Source organism: Eriocheir sinensis, chromosome 48 (assembly GCF_024679095.1).
Source record: "Eriocheir sinensis breed Jianghai 21 chromosome 48, ASM2467909v1, whole genome shotgun sequence".
NCBI lineage: Eukaryota > Metazoa > Arthropoda > Malacostraca > Decapoda > Varunidae > Eriocheir > Eriocheir sinensis.
In genome coordinates this window covers 11,738,311-11,757,440 of record NC_066556.1, presented here as the reverse complement: position 1 = coordinate 11,757,440, position 19,130 = coordinate 11,738,311, and the positions used below count along the sequence as shown (strand labels likewise).

General features: G+C 43.8%; 1 protein-coding gene across 2 annotated transcripts in view; it reads right to left on the bottom strand.

Moving 5' to 3' along the window:
* LOC126981599 (retinoid-inducible serine carboxypeptidase-like) overlaps positions 1 to 17,771 on the bottom strand; it is a 38,998-nt gene extending 21,227 nt beyond the window's left edge. For both annotated transcript variants that reach the window (XM_050833042.1, XM_050833043.1), the window contains exon 1: positions 17,609 to 17,771. In XM_050833042.1, the coding sequence (XP_050688999.1) occupies positions 17,609 to 17,663 (55 nt within the window). In that variant the 5' untranslated portion in view covers positions 17,664 to 17,771. The remainder of the gene's footprint in view (positions 1 to 17,608) is intronic.
* Positions 17,772 to 19,130: the final 1,359 nt, after the last annotated feature.

Sequence of the window (19,130 nt, the reverse complement as noted above, 5' to 3'; positions counted from 1 at the left end):
AACAAACTGTCCTATCCACTCATACGCCGACGACTCTACTTTGCATTATTCAACTTCTTTCAACAGAAGACCCTCTCAACAGGAATTATAAGACTCTAGATGGGAGGTTGCAGAACGCTTAACCTCTGACCTTGCTATTATTTCCTACTGGGGCAGAAGGAACCTAGTGTCCTTCAATGCCTCAAAAACTCAATTTCTCCACCTTTCAACTCGACATAATCTTCCAAACACCTCTCCCTATCCTTTGACATCACTCCGCTATCACCTTCTACTACACTAAACATCGTTGGTCTATCCTTAACTCAAAATCTTAACTGGAAACTTCACATCTCTTCGGTGACTTAATCAGCTTCCTCGAGGTTGGGCGTGCTGTATCGTCTTCGCCAGTTCTTTTCTCCCACACAGTTGCTATCCATATACAGGGGCCTTGTCCTCCCTCGCATGGAGTATGCATCTCACGTGTGGGGGGGGCTCCTCTCACACAGCTCTCTTGGACAGAGTAGAGTCTAAGGCTCTTCGTCTCATCAACTCTCCTCTTCTTACTGACAGTCTCCTACTTCTTAAATTCCGCAGTCATGTTGGCTCTCTTTCTATCTTCTATCGATATTTTCACGCTGATTGCTCTTCTGAACTTGCTAACTACATGCCTCTCACCCTTCTGCGGCCCCGCTGCACACGACTATCTACTCAAGCTTATCCCTATACTGTTCAAATCCCTTATGCAAGAATTAACCAGCATCTGCACTCTTTCATCCCTCAAGCTGGTATAGTCTGGAACAATCTTCCTTCATTTGTATTTCCTCCTCCCTACGACTTGAACTCTTTCAAAAGGAGAGTATCAGGACACCTCTACTCCCGAAATTGACATCTCTTTTGGCCACTCCTCTGATTTTTTTTTTTATAGGAGCAGTGAATAGCTGACTTTTTTTTATTATTTTTTTCCCTTGAGTTGTTTCCTTTGCTGTAAAAAAATATAAAAAAAGGATAATGTGTGAGAGATATCATCAGCACAAGTAGGACCTGTACCACATTTTTGTGTATTTCAAGAAAGCCTTCGACCGGGTGTGACATGAAGCCCTATGGGCGATCATGTGACTGTATAACATCATTGCTAACCTGATCAAAAGCATTGAATGCCTCTACGAGAAGGCCACTAGCGCAGCCTTCCTCAATGGTTCCATTTGAGACTGGTTCAAGACAACTGTTGGAGTGAGGCAGGGCGGTTTACTCTTACCCACTCTTTTCAACATTTACCTGGAGAGAATTATGACTGACGCACTGGAGGGACATCAAGGCTCAGTAAGCATTGGTGGCAGGGTAGTAATAAATCTACGCTTTGCCGATGACATCGACGGGCTAGCAGAAAAGAGTAGGAACTAGCCAACCCAGCAGAGCGCCTTCATAAATGTTCTGAACCATCCGGCATGGAGATCATTGCCGAAAAGAAAAAAACTGATGACCAGCAACACCAACGGGATCAGCGCTAACATCACTATCAAGGGAGAAAAAAACTCTTGACAGTTCAGAGCTTCAAGTACCTCTGGGCAATTATTTCAGATGAGGGATCAAAACCTGAAGTGCTGTCCAGACTTGCGCAAACGACAGCAGCGCTAGCCAGACTGAAACCCACAAAGAATGACAGAAGCATCGCAAGCAGTTCCAAGATCAGACTGATGCACTCCCTGGTCATTGCCATATTTTTTTATGCCTGTGAGACGTGGACTTTGACAGTTAAACTTGAGAGAAGAATTCAGGCATTAGAGATGAGATGCTTCCGCAAGATCCTTGGCATCTCATACAAAGACCACATTTTCACATACTTGGAGGTCCAGACCAGAGTAAGGTAAGCCATTGGACCATACGAAGACCTGTTGTTCACAGTGAAAAGAAGGAAAATGAGTTGGTATGATCATGTATCAAGATCAACATGACTTGCCAAAACCATTCTACAAGGAACAGTGCGAGGAGGCAGAAGGAAAGGAAGACAGAGAAAGAGATGGGAGGACAATATCAGTAAATGGACTGGCCTCGCATTTAGCAGCTGCCTAAAAGCGTCTGAAAACCGGGAAGAATGGAGGGAACTGGTTGCCAAGTCTTCTGTGGTGCCTCGACGGTCTCCAAGACTCCGGGATAAGTGAGGTGAGATAAGGTGAGGGTGGTGCTAAAGCGGCGCTCGACAGCAGAACAGGGACCGGGATCCACCTTCGAAAGCCTTTGCGTGTATGCTCCTGGAACGTTTTGAGCCTGTTGGAGGATCCCTGACTACATTTGTCGAATTGAGCTCAGAAAGCTGAAGGTTAATACCGTGGGATTCTCTGAGACGAAGAGGCCTGGCAATGACGAGATCAGTAAATGGGTGCACACTTGCAACAAGTTCATTCACTTAAGCTAGATCCCTGGCCTCTAGCAGATAAAGTAAGGACACTGCTGATTGGCTATTGGCGTCTGTTGACGTCTTCGTTGCCCAACACACTTGCCTAGATTCAGAAAATATCCGTATTTATTTACTTAGCTTGTCTGTTTCGCAAGATAGGTAAATTTTGTTGACATCATTTGATTAGGCAGTAATTGTACACCAATAACACGATTTTCAAAACTCACTTGGTAAAAAATATAGAGAAATTATGGTGAGTAAAGTAAAAAAAACGACATTAAATATTTATACATGTTATTACACTTGTTATTGATACTTGCTTTAAAGAATGTTACGTTTGTTTGGTGAGAAAAAAAATCTCATTTTACAACGGTGCCTTTAGATTTTAGACAGGGTGCGATATTCGAGGAAACAAGAAAGAATCTGTAAAAAGTATAAACATATAGTTTTTTTTTTCTATGCCGTCTGTAGCGCCGGCAGGCTCTCCTAAGGGGCCTCTTGGACGACCTCAGCCCGTTAGTGGCGCAGGCGAATTCTCTTTATAGTGGCTGTAGTGATATATGACTCTGCTTGGGCCATGCTGTCCCCCGGTGCTCCACTTCAACGAAGTCACTGAAGTCAGGGTTGATTGAAGATCTGGGCAGCATGTGGGTAATCTGCCGCCACTCGGCGAATACTTGAAAAATCAGCGTGTTTTGGTGGGCCTCGAACCTAGGTCAACGGGCTCACCACGTTCGCACGCTGACCACTCAGCCAACCCCTCCTCTGAATTCTACTCACCATATTGAGTTTATTATTTTACCCTATCGAGTTCTGAGAGCCACGTTAGAGTTAAACAATCACTCTTCAATCCAATGGCGTCAATAAAATTTACTTACCTTTTGTAACAGTTGAGGTAGGTAAAGAAATATGAATATTATCTGAAACCACTCGATTGTGCTGGGTGACTGAAATATTAGACATCCCGCCCAGCAACAACCAATTAGCGTCCTTACATACTCGGCTAGGGTTCCAGCCACTGCTGGGACGGATCAAGCTTAAATGGATGGATTATACTGCTCCGGCATGGTGCCCGCCTTAACCTTGGAAAGGTATCGCAGTCACTAATATCAAGTCGGATAACTTCTCTCCCAAAATTGGAACCAATTGGCGCAGAGGGTGGTGCATCGGAGTGAAGTCAGTAGACTTGATTTCCTTTCCAGTAGGCTCCTGACTATGACCGAGAGTATTCGCCTGTCCCTCCTACTTTCACTCTACAACCAGTCATCATTATTTTACTTCGTGGTTACTTTATGGTTACGTGAGATCATGTTCTACTGTGTGATGAGTTAGAATATAGGAGTATGGAGGTGAGTGAGGATATGGAAATGTGAGGGAAGGTGCGGGGAGTGATGAAAGGTGTGTGAGTGAGTCAGAACTTGAAACGAGTGCTTAAATACATGTGGTCAGTCTCCTTGGCAACCCCTCCATCATCGTTAAGCCAAGTCCAGCGTTGCCCCTCTGGTTCTTGACGTCAAGAATGTACAATTTTCAAGCTCTTGGATCTTGCAAAGTTTAGGAGGAGAGAGCTGTTGGTGTGCCTGGTACTATGAGAACCATGAGGATCAACTCTTTATCCTTAGCCAACTCTGTCAGTGCCATTAGTAGCATTAAATACGTCACATTCTCGGTCTATTATGAATTTGAAATATTAACTATAAATTTCATATTTCATCTCTTACTAACTTCGCTTTCTCGAGGTTAGTCGTTTTCTATCGTGTCCACCAATTTTCTTCCCCATCCCAGATGATTTGCATATACAAAGGCCTTGTACGCCCCGGTATGGGCCCCCGTATGGGGGTGATCCACCTAGTATATGATGATGAACTGGTGGAGGCGGGGCATCTGCTGACCAGGGTGAAGCAGCTAACTCAGGTTGACACCCATTAGGGTGGGGACATGAACCTGGTGACCCAGTGCTTGTTTAATCGTATGACTGATTTCCTGGATTTTCTTATTTGTATTTACGGCTTGCAAAAGATGTATTCACATTTTGTTGCTTATTGTGATCCCTTTCTAAACTTTCAAAATTAGTCAAATCATATTGAGCTGTTTTTGGTAGAGTTAAAAGTATGAGGGCTTGTAGCAATAATCCTACAGCTAGGCAATGTATTGCTGCGAACAAAATGTTGTTGGTCGATAAAGATATTAAAGATGTACTTCGTGGAAATAGTCTACCATTAGCATCTGAACCCATATTAACTGCGTTTAGTAACTACCTAATATCTACTTAATTAAGCAAACCCTCTGCACTAGGTATCAGTGCCACCATTGCAAAAATATAGCCCTAGATAATGAAATATGTAGATGATTACAGCGTCACTGATGATTACACTTCAAATAAGGTCCATTTATCATATTGCGCGAAAAAAGTTTCTTTTTTTTTACATATCACTTATGGCGTCGGTAGGCTTTCCTTTGGTGGGCCCTGGTGGTCTGCCCCAGCCCGATATGGCTCAAGCAAGTGTTTATAATTGCGCCATCTTGCTTGGCTCATGCTGCCCCCCGGGGCTCCTTTGATCATATTAGAGAGAGAATCTTGAGTCTGGATTGATAGTTGGTCTTCAGAACAACATGTGGGTAGTCTTAGGTCACACGGCGTTGACTGAAAAATTGCCTGCTTGTTTGTAAGGGCGGGCTGGAGGCAAACATACGTCCTCCTGGACGCCGCGCCCGCACGCTGCCCACTCAGCCACCGCCTCCCAAATTGCTGATTTTATTGTTTAAATTAATAAAATCTCTGCACTGTGAAGTTTGTGTGGTTAGTGTGCCGGTCCCGCATTCGCACCGTTGTGGATGATGTGGGTTCTAATCCGCCGCTACCACCTGGGATTTTTCAATCACCGCTGAGTGGCCTAAGATTACCCACATGCTGTCCTTAAGATCATTCATCAGCCCGGACTCTAGAAGAACAGTCAAAGGGAAATCAAGAATGAGCTCGGGGGGCAGCATGAGCCAGTAATAGATGGCGCCACTATAAACACTTGCCTGCGCCACGACGGGCTTGGGGCGACCACCAGGCCCCCCAAAGAAAAGCCTACCATACCAAGCCTACCATAGGCCAAGATGTAAAAAAGAAAAAGTTGCGATAGCAATATGTATTCCTTGATTAAATTAAAGTTCAAGAACATGATTATCCTTATAGCTGAGGTCATGGAAATTTGTTTCCTGTGATAAATTGTTCCAGCAAATAACAGTTATTGATAATTCTGATATGATTGTCTCTTGGAAAAAGAAAGTTGGAAACGTTTACTCTCGTTGATATAGTATTGCACTTCCCAAAAATTATTTGATAATTTTGTGCCAGTAAAATAATTTATACTATAACGTGATGTATAATTTGCATATTATGTGATTTCTTATTATTGAGATACTAATCGATATATATATATATATATATATATATATATATATATATATATATATATATATATATATATATATATATATTTTTTAGAAATATTACTTGTGTAGCATTATGTGTACCATCTATTGGTTCATTAGCAGCAGCAGCCGACTGACTGTAGACTGCAGAGATTTGCCTTTGTAACGGCTATCCGTTTCTATCGTTGATTTTTTGTCTTGTTTGTTTATACTGTGTTCTAAGTGATAGTTGACCACTGTATGGCCGTTTTGTATTTCCCGAAATATTTAATTTCTTGCCATCCAGAGATCATAGAGTAGATTATTTCTTTCTTCAATTTCCTTCTTTTGACTTGTCTCGAAGATGAGAATATCAGCATTATTTTTTTTGCGTCTTCCACATATGGCTGCTGCATGATTGGGTATTTCATTCTAATGTCACTATAATTCCCACAGTTCAAAATAAAGTGTTCCATCATTTCTAATTCATGTCCACAAAAGCATTTGATATTCCTTCCTCTATGTCTTTCCCTTCATTTTATCTCTAGTGCAGGGGTTCCCAACCTTTTTGTTCCTCTGTACCCCTTGGGTATCTTTATAGGTTCCCGTGTACCCCTAAAAATTTAGGATAAAAAAACGATGAAATTGTAATATTTTGGTATTATTTTATAATGAAATCTGTATGTGTAGACTGATGATATAATTTAAATAACAGTTTTGCTTAGTAAAATGAGGAAATTGAAAACAAAAAATAACATGACATTATGCAATTTGAATGCAGATTACAACACCATGTATTGTACAGTAGTGGTTATTCTCTCGGACCCAATGTACCCCCTGAAAAGTGCAAATGTACCACTGGGGGTACATGTGCCCCAGGTTGGGAACCCCTGCTCTAGTGTGTCGGTTCTTGCTTTAATTATTATTTTGGTTTTCAGTGTGTTGTCATACCTGTCTATCTATTTGATGTTTATTTTGAATTTCTTGTATATCCTCGGTGTTCCTTTCTGCTTAATGTCTTTTTTTCAATTTTTCAGTGTCCATTTCATACACTAATTCCACTAGTTTTTCCTTTTGATGTGGTGCTAATCTTATGCAGATTTCTGTCAAGAGCTTTCATGTATTGTTTAATTTTCTTGATATAATTTATTTCATTTTGGTGATATTGTTTCAGGAATATGTTCCTAAGAAAAGTGTTTCCCCCATCTTCAAGGATATGTTTTACAAAGAGGATCTTTGTCTTGATATCTCTTGTCTGACTGGATGCTGGTCCCTGTTCTGATCTTAAAGCACTACTTGCTGTATATCTTGGTAATTCTAAGATTGCTCTGTATACTTGATTGTCTAGAGTCTGTAAGGTTTGAATGTCATTTTTCGTATAGTAAAATACTTCTGTAGCATATAAGAATGATGGCATGGCTAAAGATTTCCAATCTATCTTGTCAGGTAGGTTTTCCTTTTTTTGGTTGTATATAATTATTTGGCGCTTTTCTTTGTTAATATTAAGTCCACAGTGTTATGACATTTCTCTCAGTACTTGAAATGCTCTTTTTGCCTCGTCTGGACTTTGGGCCAGCACTAGCCCATCATCAGCAAAGAATAATGCTGCAATAATTAGAAGCTCATCTTTGTATCCTATGTTTTCTTGCTGTTTTCTTGCCTTATTGCAGATGTTATTTCCAATTCTACTTGAAATTTATTATTAATATACAATTTTGCTTTATCATTAGTATATATGTCTGTAATGGTTGTAATAACATATTGGTCTATTTTGTATTTCATCATAGTTCAATAGGTTTACCCCTGTTAACTGAGTCGAAAGATTTTTGAAAGTCTATTGCAATTACATAAAGTGTTTTCTTCTTTTTAAAGCTTCTTTCAGTGCATTCTTTCAGTACATATAATTGTCTACTATTTTTCTTTATGGTGTGAATCCAGCTTGTGGCTCACTCATTATCTTTCATGTGCTGTTCTATTTTTTTTCTTTAATAATACCCAAAAATATCTTGTAACTAATATTTGTAAGTGCGATGCGTCCAAAGTCTTTAGCTGTTGGCTTTTTGCTTTTCGAAATCAGTGTAGTTCTTGATGTGCTCCAACTTTCATTTTTGTGTCCACTCTCTAGTATTTTGATATAACAGTTTCCCAGTGTAGTAATGCAAGTTTCACTTTTAATCATGGACTTAAATACTTCTGGTTTTAATCCATCTGGACCTGGTGCTGTACCTTCCTTCAATTTTTGTAACTTTTTTTATGTCCTGTCTGGGTGTCTGGACCTAAGACATTATTGCTATGTCTCTTATTTAATTGTAGGGCTACACCAAAATGTTCCGCTAGGTGTACTGGTATGACTTGATTCCCTTTCAATACCAGTTTACCTCTAACTCTCTCTTCTACAGCTTGTTTTATTTCCCTTTCATAGTCATTTCGTTTTCCTTCCCAAATTTCTCAGATGTCATTTTTTTTGTTGTTTTTGGTATATAGCCTTCCAGAAGTTCGTTATGTCTATCTTCAAATCATCATCTTTCACACTTTTTCCTTGTGAGTCATAGTTGCATGCATTGCAGTTTGTCTTCACTGGCTCCCCGTCGTGGTGACGGGACTTGAAGCAGGGTTGGCGGCGGTGGCTGAGTCGTCAAAGTAACGGCCTCGTGTTCAGGAGGACGCGAGTTCAATCCCCGCCCGGTGCCACCAAGCTGGGATTTTTCAGCCGCCGCCGAGTGGCTTAAAACTACCCACATGCTGTCCAGAAGACCACCTATCAACCCGGACTCTAGATTCTAGGATCAAAGATGAGCTCTGGGAGGGCAGCATGAGCCAATGCAAGATGGTGCCACTATAAACACTCGCCTGCGCCAGAACGGGCTGGGCCGACCATCAGGACCTACCGGAAAGAAGCCTTGGACCGACCATCAGGATCCACCGGAAGAAGCCTACCGGCGCAATAGGCTGCAATGTAAAAAAAAAAAAAAAAAAAAAATTACCTACCGTGGTAGCTTGCCTACCTCGATTGGGCTTGATGTCCGCCAACCTCGTGGACCAAGTGCTCCCCCCTCATCACTAGTATGTAGAGGAGGCCTTCTGGTGATGTTGTCTGCGCCCGCCCTTTTACCACCTAGGGCAGGGCTATTGTCTCCACGTGTTTGTCGTGCGTGGCGTCCCGTATACTCCCCGTGGCCTCTCATCTGAGAGCTGAGTCCTCCGCGGAGCGGGGTGTAGTTCCCCTCGGTGGGCAACGTGCTCCTTTAGTGGGAAGGTTGGGGTAAGACGGGTGATTCAGTGTGGCCCCGCTGAATCAATCGGCTGGTCATGTGTTGGCTAGGGTCAAGCGGTCACTGTCGGGTGGGCGGTCGCAACGGTCCCGCGGCCGCCGTTAAACGCTTGGCAGTGGCTGCGTATACTTCCCCATTACCCCTGGGCCTGTTGGGTGCGGTCTAGCCTCAACATCCAGCCTCCCCTTGTTGGGCTCCGTGGTGGGTGGCGGTGTGGGGTAGTGAAAAGCAAATCCTAGTGTATGAGTATTAATACTCCACTACCCCGGCCTGCCTCACTTCCTGACGTCCGTCTGTCCACGGATTCTTCTAAACGGTCTTCTCTCGTCGCCACCTTGAAGCCTTACACGGCTCCTGGTGGCGCTTCTGGAAAGTCCCTACCGCTTAGGCCCTAGAGCAGTGGTATTCATTGCGCGGCTCGCGAGCCGCTGGCGGCTCGCAATGACTCAATTCACGGCTCTCGAAAAATATATAAATTAATTAATAAAAAAAATACATAGAAAAATAATTTAATAATTTATCAAGAAAGATATATATTTTCATGAGGTGAGATGGAAGACAAAGTCACAGTAAGCGATAACATTCTAACATCCCTGCCCTAGTCGTACAGAAATCATACGTGTCTACTACGGGAAAACTGATCAGCGACACGTCTACGTAGTTCTAGGCCGCGCGAAATCATACGTGTCTAATACGGGAAACATCAGCGACACGTCTAGCTCTAGGCCGCGCAGTAGCTGCGGCTCTCTAAATCAATGTGTTTAACCAAAGTGGCTCTCTTGCAAAAATTAGTGAATAACACTGCCCTAGAGGGTTCTGCTCAAGACAAGTCCGTGCGACAGAAATGTCCACGGTGTAGTTCGCGTAAACCTGGGAACTCCCCAGTCTCCCAAATAGAAGATATGCCTGGTATATATGAGCCTATTTCATTTGATAAATATATAGTAGTCAAGTCTGTGGATGACTGCTCGATAAACGACCTCGACAGTTTTTAAGTACACCGTTCTCTGGTAAAGGCTTGCGGCCGTGAACCCAAGATCATGCCACAAGGGGACGGGAGCTTGCTGGTTGAAGTATCGTCAGCTGAGAACAACTCAAAGCTCCGCACCTTTACTTCTGTTCCGGGTGTATCAGTGTCCTGCTCTCCCCATGTCACCATGACGACTGTCCTGGCCCTGTACGGTGTTACCGCTGTGGTGGCTTCATCAAAGGAATGTGAGCGCTTCCGGTTTGAAAAGAAGTACTTCATATACGTAACCAGGAAAGGGTGTCCTTTGGTGAGGCGAAACAACTTGCCCTCACCAAAATGTCCAGCCCCGGAATGAAATATCCCGCTGCCCTTAATGGCCATGCCAATCGCTATTCTAACATCACAAAGTCTGTTTCTCCTACAACCTCAGTTTCGCCTGAAAAGGCTGCCTCATCCCTCCAGACGCCTGCTGATGGCTGCAGTGAGCCCCATCAGCAGAAGTGCACGCACAGTGAGGAGTCCCTTGAGGAAAGTCCTCCTGCTAAAGTGCCTTCTCCAACGCCCGCTTCTGGGTAGCTTGGATAATCCCGGGTGCCGGCTGCGGCCGCCACCCCTATACAAGTGCCTCCGGCTGTCCCTCAGCCGGTGACCGCTGCTGCTCAAGGTCACGGTGCTGCCCTGCCGGCGCCCGTGTTCCCCGCCTCCGCACAGTCTGTGCCGGAGACTCCACCCGTGACTCCCTCCCTTGCCGCTTCGTCGAGGTGGTGGAAGATTGGGGGGGGCAGAGTGAGTAAGCCACCGGCAGGAACAGTATGCCGTGGAAAAGAAGACCTTCTCAGGCCGGACGCATCGGACATTGGGCCGAAAAGGAAAATAATAGCATTGGGTTTAAACCTCCTTCGACGAACCATTGTGGAGACAGGGATGTCCCTCTCCTGGGGCGCTGTGAATACAAAAAATAAAATATTGAAGATCATACAGTGGAACTGCCGAGGGTTGCGAGGAAGCTGGGAAGAACCCCAGCTGCTATTAAAAGAACCCCAACCGCAGTGTCTATGTCTCCAAGAGACACTGTTAGGAGCATACGCTCATCCTCCCCCACGTAATTACAGTGCCATATACTCGCCATCAGACCCCACACAAGCTCCTTCAGGAGGCACCTGTCTTTTCGTTTCCAATAACGTGGCACATTCTCCGTTCTCCCTTAACACTCCATCGCAGGCTGCTGCTGCCCAAACCATATAACACGCACCTACACTCTGTGCTCTTTGTATTTCCCACCAAGAATATCAATCAATCGGCAAAACCTCCTGACACTGGTACGCCAGTTGCCCTCACCTTTCTTAATAGTTGGGGATTTCAACAGCCGGCATACACTTTGGGAGGATAACATCAACAACCCAAGAGGAGCCACTGTCGCATCTATAATCGAAGACCTAGACCTCTGCATGCTGAACACCGGTCATCCAACACACTACCATATGCAAACTGACACTCGGTCAATTATTGACCTCTCACTTAGCTCCCCCAATGCTTATCTGGACTTCAGGTGGGAAAGATCAAAGAATCTGTATACATGGCAGCGACCACTACCCCATCTTCATCTCCCACTCCACTTTCCAGCCATCACCTCGGTTACCGCGTTGGAAATTAGATCGGGCAGACTGGGAGCTTTTTCGGACCATGACTCACACAGAGATAACTATTGATGACTTTGAGACAATCGAGGATGCAGTTACCTTTTTTACGGCACATATTCACCGGGCGGGAGAATTTACAATCCCACAGACAACGGGAAATACTCTACGTCGTCCTGTGCCATGGTGGTCTGACGAGTGCAAGCAGGCAGTGGCTTGCCGACGCCGGGCCTTCAACCGCTACAAGAGGCAGAGGACAGAGTTCAACCACATCGCCAACAAGAAAGCATGAGCACAAGCACGCCGGACTCGGAAAGAAGCACGACGATCCTCATTTGCCAGCTATGTATCCACACAGATCCGAGAGATGCTGAAGGATAAGGAATTTGAGGAGCTTCTTACCCTCAAGGAACTGAGAGCATGGGAAACATTTAAGTCAGTCTGTCATGGCTTCCTTGGTAATACATGGGTACTAGGTTACCAAGAGTGCATCGATAAACTGTTACAGGCTTATGAGGATATGGGATGCCGAATGTCACTTAAAATTCACTTTCTCCACTCCCATCTCACCTTATTCCCTCCGAACCTCGGAGCAGTGAGTGATGAGCAGGGAGAAAGGTTCCACCAAGATATTAATAAGATGGAGAGCAACTACCAAGGCAAGTGAAACCCCAGCATGAAGGGGGACTTCTCCTGAATGCTCCGACGTGACATCCCGGAGGCAAAGTACACGAGATCGTCCATAAAACTCACTTCTGAGTGTCTGCTGTACTATGATTTGTATGAATTGTACTACCCAAGTGATTTAGTTCCATTAATGCTCTTTATCAATGCTGTTTTTTTTCTGTAATATGCCTTTGTAGTAGATGAAATAAACAGTTTAAACACATTAGGTTTTTAATTAATGTGCAGTATAATAAAAATGGTATATGTGAAAGCAAAAAAGCTAGAAGTGATAGAACAAAACTGTTCAGAAATTTGAATGCACCGCATCAAAATTAGTAAAAAAACACCTATTCGCGTGCTTGCCTCAGAGCAATTTTTTTTTTTTTTTGTAAACCAGTGTAAGTGGCGTTGTCAATAATACTTGGGTTAGGTTATTTTAGGCTACTTTAGTTAAGTTAGGTTAGGTTACTTTTATTAGGTTAGGTTATATTCACCTATTTTTCTTATTAATTAACTTTTTAACTCTCACAAATCCTCTGTTCTTCATAGTCTTCCCCACAGTCGTAGTGTTAAGATTGTCAATTAAGTTTATTATTTATTAGCACAACAAATGAGATCTCAAAACACTCAAATGAAATATAAAAATGATCAATTGGAAAAAATGGATGCTGCTATAAACAAAATATTTAGGCTACCAACATCTGATCCAAACATTCCGAGAATTTTAACATATCTCTCTCCTAGAGAATAATCATTGATAAAAACGTTTGCTCCCTAAATTCATGCTACGTGTGACCATTAGGACTATTAATTAAACACTTATATGGTCACTTGACATCACACACAAACTTATATATTCTATCACATCAAACATACTTTATAATGAAAAGCAACTGAATTTTTATACCCATCCCAAAAATGTGCAGGTCTTGGAAGCTACCATGCAAACTGATGATTTGTTAAAAAAAAAAGGGGGGGGGGGCAAGGAGTAACTGCCTTCCAAATTACTGGTTCCGTAAAACCAGCCACACCCTATGTCTAATCATACTCTTTGATAGCATCAACTCTTAACTGATTCTTGGTCATCTTCCCTTAGCCGTTTCGGTGAAACTTTCTGAGTTGCGCTAGACATATCGGAAGCCTTCGATAGAGTCTGGCACAACTCTTTGCTTTCTAAACTGCCCTCTTTCAGATACTATCCCTCTCTCTGTTCCTTCATCTCCAGTTTCCTTTCCCGGCGTTCTATCTCTGATGTGGGAGATGGCCACTGTTCTTCCCCTAAACCTATCAACAGTGGTGTTCCACAGGGCTCTGTCCTGTCACCCACTCTCTTCCGGTTATTCATCAATGATCTTTCCATAACAAACTGTCCTATCCACTCTACGCTGACGACTCCACTCTGCATTATTCAACTTCTTTCAACAGAAGACCCTCTCACCAGGAATTACATGACTCCAGACTGGAGGCTGCAGAACGCTTAACCTCAGACCTTGCTATCATTTCCGATTGGGGTAGAAGGAACCTTGTGTACTTCAATGCCTCAAAAACCCAATTTCTCCACCTATCAACTCGACACGATCTTTCAAACACCTATACCCTATTCTTCAACAACACTCAGCTGTCACCTTCTTCAACACTAAATATCCTCGGTCTATCCCTAACTCAAAATCTTAACTGGAAACTTCACATCTCTCACTCAATCAGCTTCCTCGATGTTGGATGTTCTGTATCGTATCCGCCAGTTCTTCTCCCCCGCACAGTTGCTATCCATATACAGGGGCCATGTCCGCCCTCGTATGGAGTGTGCATCTCAGGTGTGGGGGGTGCTCCACTCACATAGCTCTGTTGGACAGAGTGGAGTCTAAGGCTCTTCGTCTCATCAGCTCTCCTCCTCTTACTGATAGTCTTCTACCTCTTAAATTCCGCCGCCATGTTGCCTCTCCTTCTATCTTCTATCGATATTTTCACGCTAACTGCTCTTTTGAACTTGCTAAGTGCATGCCTCCCCCCCTCCCGCGGCCTCGCCGCACACGACTTTTTACTGAAGCTCATCCCTTTACAGTCCAAATCCTTTACGTACGTGTTAACCAGCATTTTCACTCTTTCATCCCTCACGCTGGTACACTCTGGAACAATCTTCCTTCATCTGTATTTCCTCCTGCCTACGACTTGAATTATTTCAAGAGGAGGGTATCAGGACACCTCTCCTCCCGAAATTGACCTATCTTTCGGCCACTCCTCTTGACTCTTTAGTAGGAGCAGTGAGTAGCGGGCTTTTTTCCATTATTGTTTCTTTTTTTTTCCTTGAACTGCTTCCTTTACTGTAAAAGAAAAAAAATCAAGCACACACGTCAGTTCAAAGAAACCGTAAATTATCATCAAATATTTCTCGTTACATTAGACGCCTTTTAAATATTTTATTAGGAAAATGAGACAGACTTCCGGCTTATTTTATCATATACTTATTTAAACAAGACAACGGCACTATTTAGCCATACACAGAGGTATGACCCGTCCATAAACAGCTAAAACGCGATCTACAGCCCATGAAATGTGCTAACCTGATCAATAAATGCAATGAAGATTACTGAGGTAATGTACACCAACTGGTAAACAGTGGAAAGGGAAAGAGAATGAGATTCCCTGCGCTGCTACTTTGTTGTCGTCTGTTCAGTTATTTTCCCCGCGCTGCGACGGATCCACTCACGGCTCAAAAGGTTTTAAGGTTACTTTCGTCTGATGGGAATGTTTATCTATACGGCCGAGAAGGCTCTTCGTTTCATGAACTCTCCTCCTCTTACTGAGTGAGCCTCCTACCTCTTAAAATTCCGTCGCAGTGTTGTCTCTCTTCCTATCTTTTACGAGTATTATTATGATGACAGCACTTCTGAACTTGCTAACTGCATGCCTCCACCCCTCAAGCAGCGTTCTATCCAAATCCCTTATGCAGGAATCGATCAGCATCTTTATTCCTTTATCTCTTTCGCTGGTAATCTTTGAAACAGCCTTCTTCCGTCTGTATTTCCTCCAGCTTAAGACTAGAACTCTTTCAGGACGGGAGTATCAAGACAACTTTCCATCGGAAGTTTCCCCTCTCTTCTGGCAACTCAGTTTTGTTTTCTTTTGCAGGAGCAGTGGTTAGATGGATTTAATGTATTTAGTGTGTGTGTGTGTGTGTAATTCACCTCTTGGTCTGCTGCGGGTCTCTCTCGAGACAGTCAGTCGTTCCCCTACGGAAGAGCACAGAGCTCATAGTACCGATCTTTGGGTAGGACTGAGACCACTCACACACAACACACCGCGACAACGAGATCACAACTCCTTGCCTGACGTCGCGTACCTACTCATTGCTAGGTGAACAGGGGCTACACGTGAAAGAAGATAAATCCAACTTATCTTCACCCGGCCGGGGAATTGAACCCCGGTCTTTTTGGTTGTGAGGCCGATGCTCTATCCACTCAGCTACCGGGCCGTGTGTAGCTACCGGGCCGTGTGTGTGTGCTTTGGCTTTACCATTGAGCTGCTTCCTATACTGTTTAATAAAACGGAATGCCCATTTACACAGACAAACGGACACGCATTGAGTGTGTGTGTGTGTGTGTGTGTGTGTGTGTGTGTGTGTGTGTGTGTGTGTGTGTGTGTGTGTGCATGAATGCGTAAAACACACACACACACACACACACACACACACACACACACACAGACGCCATACTTTAGTCAAGACTTGGTCATTTTCACTGCAATCAATATTTAATAAGATGCATGTATGGAAAATGAACAAATAAGGAACTGATTGATCTAATGAAAAGCAGGCAATTGATTACAAATATTGTATGAACAAAGTGATACCTTTTTTTTCAGTTGTCATAAATGAGTCTTTAAAATGTACAAAATCAAACCCAGGGACTCGCAGGAGATCCCACGACTCCCTGGGATTCGTGCAAGGACCGCTGGTTTATTGACTGGCCCGTATCCTGGGACTGAAAGTGCTGTGAAGTGTGTATGTATGAGGCGTGTCCGGCTCTTTCGTGAACGAACGCGTGAGTGAGGCAGGGCTGTGTCCTTGCCACATCACTTTTCAACACTTGTATTGACTGTGTACTTGGCAAAGTTGTGGACCAGAGATATTGTGCAGAATCTGTTGGCAATGTTAAGGCCACTTATCTTGTTTTTTGCCGTTGCTACAGTATTCCTCTGCAGAGTCGCTGCAGGTTCTGGTGGTTTTTGAATTTTCGTGTAAAATTTCATATACCTTGGTAGCCTAGTTCAGAACAAGGATGGGTATCATCAGGAAGTCTTACGACGGATTAGCTTTGCCCATGGTTTTTGGACTCGCTCAGCACGAGTATATGACACTGCCGATACACTGAATAATGACTTGGAGAAGCGGATTCCTTTGGAAATTAATGCTTGCTCAGAATCGTGAAATATTGCTTCAATGACTGTGCCAAGCCAGCAACTACTATGAGATCCCGACTCGAAATCTATTACCTGCCTAGTCTGTCAATGCCAACTCCAGCTATGCGGGCATGTGACACGCTACCCAAAGGCCGCCACTGCCCACCTGGTTGTTTCTGTAGGAGGCAACCCCAACTGGAGGAGGCCAAGGGAAGGCTCACATAATTCGTGATTTGAGCTTGGCGATAAATCCTGTCGGAATGGGAAGGAGGTGTGCATAGAGACTTGCCCGAAAGAACCTCCGTGATCGGCGTTGTAGGGTGGATAAGGCGACGTAACCCTTACATATGCCCTTATTTATTGGTTGATTAATCTTCCACTTTTCTGTGACGAGGCATCTTCAGTCATTAATTAACGAGGGTAGGAGTGCAGGGAGGTGGGTGAGAATGTACTAAGAGTAGTGGACGATAAGCAGATGTTCGCCTCAGTGAACTCAGTAAAGTGTAAAGAGGACGAGTAGGAAGCGAGATGACTGTATTACCATCAGGAAGGAGGGAGAAAAGAGGAGAGAGAGATATAGGACCGTCCTGCCATCGAGAGGGAGAGAGGGGATTGGATAAAGGTAGAAGACGAACTTGTTATCTGAAGGGAAGGTAAAAATGGGAGGGAAGAAGACAGCTTTGCCATCAGTAGGTAAGGAGGCAAGATAAGGAAAGGAAAGGACTATTTTGCTATGGGTAGGTACTAGGAGGAGGGGATTAATTAATGGAGACGATCAACATAGCATCACGACTCCCACCTCCAAGGTGGAGGAAGAAAATAGCATGCAGGGAGAAGGTTATATTTCCTTCATAACCGACGCAGATCAAAGAATGAAGGACAATCTTACCTTGGGAGGCGGTGGCGAGGGTTGCTAGGGCTAGCAGGGAGAGCAACACCTTCATGCTTGCGGTGTGTGAGCCAAATGGCGGCGTCAAACCCTCGCCGGTGTCTCGTCCCCTTCATTTCGGCCTCTCACGTAGCCTTATCAACGCTACCGCTGGTTTTCCCGGACGCATCATAGAGGTGAGTTTGGAAGGTGTGATGATTGCGTTGATAAAATGAACGAGCCGTCTCATTCTTTTAATTTGTGCCACTGGCCACAGAGAGAGAGAGAGAGAGAGAGAGAGAGAGAGAGAGAGAGAGAGAGAGAGAGAGAGAGAGAGAGAGACGAGTACAGTATGAAGTACATGATTTTTTTTAAGGTAGTTAGGGAAGGGTCCGCTCGGGGCCAAAGCACTGCCAAATGCAACACATTCATAGCATTATATAGTCGTATTTAATGTGTACAGAATATTGAATATCCAATTTCAGATAGTAAATAGTTGACATATGAGAAAGTGATGTATTGAGTGTGATGCGGCAGAGCTGTAGAGACTGGGGCCTCACCCAAACAGACTTCATATTTGTGTCAAACTATACCAGGTGACTCGTAATAATTTTCGCTGCTTTGACATGGACTGTACTCCCGCAACAGACATAAGAATCTCATTGGTGCAAGGGTGTTCTATACGGATATTTTATGTTAACAGAATTATACAATATTTTTTTGTCTCGACATATTTCATGATTATTCCCTGAGTTTCATTTATCTTCATGAAATGATTTGATCATAATGATTTTTTATAGCTCTACAGCCTTTGATATATATGATATACTATTAACATAAGGCATAAAAGGGATGAATCAACAACATTGTAGGAAATAATATGGACATACTAATCCTTGGATAGTAACTGTAGAACGCATATTAGTCAGACATATATCAATAATGAATTTCGAATAAATAACTTAAATATTCAGCGAACGGTTGATTTACGTACCCAAACCAGAGACTGTACGTCAGAGAGTGAATGGCTGAACACGAGAATGACGGTGACAAAATCAAAGGATTTAGGCAAGCAATAAAGCAGTGTTTTATCCAACTAGAGAATGAAATGCAGGTCAATCAATTCATCTCTCTCTCTCTCTCTCTCTCTCTCTCTCTCTCTCTCTCTCTCTCTGACACACACACACACACACACACACACACACACTCACTCACACATGGCGGACTGACACAGCTGATCTCAAGACGTGCTCCAAATTCACATCACAGCTTCGTGGGATTAAATCCAAGACGTGAATTACTAAGGTGGGAGCCGTGCTAGGGTACAATCGTGCTGTCCCGAAGAAACAAAGGCTGTTGACTGTGTACAACATTGAGAAATGAGCGAGGAGGAGGCGGGGGCGGCGGCCTTGCCGACCCCGTGGGCATTGTTTACACCTCAGAGCGCAGGGGTCAGGACAAGGCAAGCAGCAAAAAGAGACAGTATATTAAGAAGGAGGCTCATAGACTTGGAAAGGCAGATGAAGGATATGAGAGATAGAAT